The following is a 4,915-nucleotide window of genomic DNA, read 5'->3' as shown; positions in this document are numbered from 1 at the left end:
ACTTGAATCGGGGAGACAGAGGTTGCAGTGAGCCGAGATCATGCCATCATACTCCAGCCTGGGGACACGACGAGACTCCATCTCAAAAAAAAAAAAAGTATGTATGACTTAGCTTCCTTGACACTCACGTGAGAAGCCAGGAAGATGTGAGGCACAGGGAAAAGCGGGGAGTAAAATAAAATAAAAATTGTTGGCCGGGCGCGGTGGCTCAAGCCTGTAATCCCAGCACTTTGGGAGGCCGAGGCGGGTGGATCACGAGGTCAAGAGATCGAGACCATCCTGGTCAACATAGTGAAACCCCGTCTCTACTAAAACTACAAAAAATTAGCTGGGCATGGTGGTCCGTGCCTGTAATCCCAGCTATTCAGGAGGCTGAGGCAGGAGAATTGCCTGAACCCAGGAGGTGGAGGTTGCGATGAGCCGAGATCGCGCCATTGCACTCCAGCCTGGGTAACATGAGTGAAACTCTGTCTCAAAAAAAAAATAAATAAATAAAAATAAAAAATGTTAAAATGAGTACCAGGTACTTTCCTTACACACGCCCATCTGGCGTGTGTTAGGGACGAGAGGATGACCTGTGTTTGGAGAAGTGAACAGTTCAAGGTCTTAGGCACCCAGCCAAAGTCCCATGATCTGCCTCAGTACCACCCAGTAGCCCATCTTCATCTTCAGATGAGACTCAGATCCCGGGAGGTCTGTAAATGGGCAAGGTACGGTTCCCCACTAGTCAGACTCCAATTTGTCCGTGATATCCCAGATCTACCCAGTCAACACTTAAGAGACAGTTTCTGTCTCTTCTTTCACCACCAGTCTTGGTTAAACACCAGAAAAGAGACACATTACACACTTCTCAGAAATTGAAATTTTATAAAAAGGCATTTTCTCTTATATCCATAAAATGATATAATTTTTGCAAGTATAGAAATGTGTCATAAATTATAATGTTCCTTAATTACAGCTCAATGCAACTTGGTACTTTCTTCCCTCCCTAAAAAACGAGAGAGAACCAAAAAATAATATATATATATATAACTGTATATATATATATTTATATAATATAGACAAACAAAATATGAAAAAAAATCATTTCCTCTTTGGTATAAAAATCAGACTCTCACCTTGAGAGACACACAGACAGACATGATACTGGGTTTGTAAACTGTGCGGCCAAAAGGGATTTCCCTGCCAAGACTTCCCTCTCCCACTCCCTGCCCCCCCATCCCCACCTCACTGCTGCCCCTCCAGCTCCTTTGGGGCTCCCACATGGAACATTTAAAATCCCCCTACCCACTCCCAGCTCCACACCATTCCTGAAGTATCCCCTGACCCACTACCAAAAAAAGAGGAAAGGATTCTTCTCAAGGCTGATTAGGTAGCGACTAACTTGGGAAATGCCTTATTTAGGGAATAGCTTCACAGGTGTGGACGATGTAAAGGACAGGCTGTGGCCGGACTCTGACTGTGTCCCATCCAGACCAAGCCAGGTGCTGGCCTGGGCCTGGCTGTGCCCTTCTCCTCCCCCACCACCCAGTACAAGGACTCCACCACCTCTTGCCAGATGCTGGGCCTGAGGGGCGGGTCTCCTTGCTTCTGGGAGAAGGGAGAAGAAAGGCCAATTCCCTTCCAGTCTCATCTCAGGTGCAGGGCCCTGGGGTTTAGGTGCAAGAAAGCACCAGATGGGGAGTCAAAGGGAGGTTAAAAGGGAGTCTGCCAATAAACTTGGCTTTAAATTTAATATTAAAGAAAACTGCCCCTCCCCACCGACCAAATTTCAGACCCAGGTTTAGCTCACTAAGGATTTGGGGGCTACTTTCCCAGGCTCCAGCCCAAGGCCAGCAGGACTAAGGAACCCAGGAACTGATACGTGTGTGTTGGGGGCACAGGGCAGCACTGTACTCTCAAGGTGAAGAAGGAGACAGGACCAAACCCTCCTTTGCCCTTCCCACCACCCTCTGCTGACGGGCACCTCCCTCCCTGGTCAGCTCCTCCGTCCCACAGAGCACTGCAGAGAGCCGACGCGGATCCTCCCGAACCACCCCACAGCCCGCCAGGCTGCAGCATCCCAGTGTGTGCCAGCCTCCTCTTCCCAGGAGGGTTAAGACACCAACCACAACATAAAAGTCACATAAAGGCCTCCTCCACTTGCCAAATAAAAAAGACAAAACCAAACTGGACACAACACAAATCAAGGAGAGACATACACGATGTGAGGGGCCGAGGCCCCCGCAGGTCTCTGGCTTCCCGGCATGGTACATTCTTGTGTAATTCAGGAACAGGGGCGCTAGGGCCCCTCTGGGGAGTAGGAGTAAAAAAATAAGGAGATTATAGTCTCCCTGTGGGTCCCAGGCAGGGCAGGGGCAGACGCAATCTCTCACAGTTTTTTCTTGTTTTTGGTTCCACATCTGGTCCCCGACCGGGGCTGGCTCCCCGTGCCTCAGCCTCTGCTCTGCCCTTGGGCCTGCTCCCTCTAGCTCCCCAGCTGGTGGAAGGGCCTGCAGCTGGGGATGGATGCCCCAGCCACGCGTGGCGGGACCAGCAGGACAGAGCCTACCAGGGAGGACGGGAGGCAAGGAGTGAGGACCAGCACTTCCGAGACGCTGCTCCCTCAGTGGCTGGCCAGCCCTGGGTGCTCTGGTCACTGGCACAGGGCATCCATCCTCCACCTTCAGCCCTTGAGGGGCTTGTCGGCACCGCCACTGGGGCTACTGGCGCTGTCACTCTTCTTCCTACGCAGACTCTCAATCCAGCTGGAGCTGGAGCGGGTGGTGAAGCTGGAGAGCGCGAGGGAGCTCAGCCGCATGTTCTTGCCGGACATGATGAGCTCCCCAAAGCCCTCCTGGTGGGAGAAGGCGTAGCCGGAGCGCCGGGAGCCTGTGCGGCCAGCCCGCCGCATGCAGCGGTGCTGGGCCTTCTGCTTCTTCCTCACCAGCTGGGTGTAGCGGACCTGCAGAGGGGCATAGGGAAGAGCCCTCTGTCAGCGTGGAGATGTCAGACATCACCAAGGAGAAGGGACCCTGAGCACCGGGGACCAGGCTGGTGTGGAGGCCTCCGCAGCCATCTGCACAGGGCATCTGTCCACAGGGAGAGGAGATAAGCACCAACACACTGAGCAGTCACACGGCCCTGCTGAGCCCCACCAGTGTTCAGGCCAGGGGCCTTTCTGGACCTCCCATCGCTGCCTCCCACAGCGGGAAACCCGGCTTCTCACCGTGTCGGAGAGATCTGGCTTCAGATTGAGCCTGAGGAATCGAAAGGCAACCACAGGCATAATGCAGACAACCGTGGTGAGCACGATGGTCAGCCACACCGTGGGCTGGGCCAAGGTGTTCTGGGCATTCCCTGGGGACGGAGAGGAGTTGGTGGCTTCGGGAGTCACAATGCGGACCTTCCCCATTCCCATTTCTGGCAGCTCCACTTTCCCACTCTCCAAGCCTAAGTCCCCTCGGGCTTCCCACTTCTCCAGGCCCACCCTCCAAATGTAGATCTCCAAATTTAGTTCCCAACTCCCGCAAAGCTCCAGACCTGCTGCTTCAAGTGCTGGACTTGACATCCCTGTAGAACATCTAATGGGCATCTCGAATTTCCCGTGGCCGAAACTCAACTATTGTTTCCTTCCCCAAAATCTGGTCTGGGTCCTTCCCAGCTCAGGAAATGCCACAACCCATTCAGTTGCTCCCACTAAAACTCCTGCAATGGATCTTGATTCATTTCTTTTAAAAAAAAAAAAGTTTAATTTCTGGTTTTTTTTTGAGACGGAGTTTCGCTCTTGTTACCCAGGCTGGAGTGCAGTGGCGCGATCTCGGCTCACCGCAACCTCCGCCTCCTGGGTTCAAGCAATTCTCCTGCCTCAGCCTCCCAAGTAGCTGGGACTACAGGTGTGCGCCACCATGCCCGGCTAATTTTTGTATTTTTAGTAGAGACGGGGTTTCACCATGTTGACCAGGATGGTCTCGATCTCTTGACCTCATGATCCACCCGCCTCGGCCTCCCGAGGTGCTGGGATTACAAGCGTGAGCCACCACGCCCGGCCTTTAATTTCTGTTTTTTAGGGTTTTTTAAAATCTTGATTCATTTTCCTCTCTTCTTTGGATCCCACATTCAATCTGTTGGTTCCATTTTCAAAGCATCTCTGGAATCCCACAGCCTTTTACTCTATTCCAAGCCCTGATTATTCTCACCTGGTGATTGCTCTCACCTCCTAACCGGTCTCCCCATTTCCACCCTTGCCCCCTACACTTTATTATCCACAAAACTGTGAAGAGTGGCCCTTTAAAAACATAAGTAAGCTATGGTAGTTCCCTGCTCAAAACCCTCCAATGATTTCTGCTCACATTTAGATTAAAATTTGAAAATTCAAAGTTCTTCCTCTGACCCATAAGGGTTTAAATAATCTGGACTGATTCCCCATTCCCCCACCAACTCATTTCCTCCACTCCTCTCCAGCTCCAAGTGCAGAAGACTTCCTCCCAAGCCCCAGCTGAAGGCCTTTATATTGCTGTTTCCTCTTCCTGGATTGACAGTTCCCAGAGAGCCACGTGGCATGCTCCTTTTCCCTTTATTCAGATTTCTCTGTGCTGGCCAGGCATGGTGGCTCACACCAGTAATCCCAGCACTTTGGGAGGCCGAGGCAGGTGGATCACCTGAGGTCAGGGGTTCAAGGCCAGCCTGGCCAACATAGCGAAACCCCATCTCTACTAAAAATACAAAAATGAGCCAAGCGTGGTGGCAGGTGCTACTCGGGAGGCTGAGGCAGAAGAATTACTTGAACCTGGGAGGCGGAGGTTGCAGTGAGCCAAGATCATGCCACTGCATTCCAGCCTGGCGACAGAGTAAGACTCCGCCTCAAAAAAAAATAGCAGCCATAAGAAAGGATGAGTTCTCCAGGCACGGTGGCTCACACCTGTAATCCCAGCAC

General features: G+C 52.0%; 1 protein-coding gene across 3 annotated transcripts in view; it reads right to left on the bottom strand.

Moving 5' to 3' along the window:
- Nucleotides 1-847: 847 nt before the first annotated feature.
- The window catches only part of ATP8B2 (ATPase phospholipid transporting 8B2), a 29,510-nt gene continuing 25,442 nt past the window's right edge, over nt 848-4,915 (bottom strand). For 2 of the 3 annotated variants that reach the window (XM_017513395.2, XM_037733028.1), the window contains 2 exons: nt 3,209-3,339; nt 848-2,944 (listed from right to left, as the gene is read on the bottom strand). In XM_017513395.2, the coding sequence (XP_017368884.1) occupies nt 2,666-2,944; nt 3,209-3,339 (410 nt within the window). In that variant the 3' untranslated portion in view covers nt 848-2,665. The remainder of the gene's footprint in view (nt 2,945-3,208; nt 3,340-4,915) is intronic. The other variant, XM_017513396.2, reaches the window with a different exon arrangement.

This window comes from Cebus imitator, unplaced genomic scaffold, assembly GCF_001604975.1.
Source record: "Cebus imitator isolate Cc_AM_T3 unplaced genomic scaffold, Cebus_imitator-1.0 Scaffold491, whole genome shotgun sequence".
NCBI lineage: Eukaryota > Metazoa > Chordata > Mammalia > Primates > Cebidae > Cebus > Cebus imitator.
This window is presented reverse-complemented; position numbering and strand designations above follow the sequence as displayed.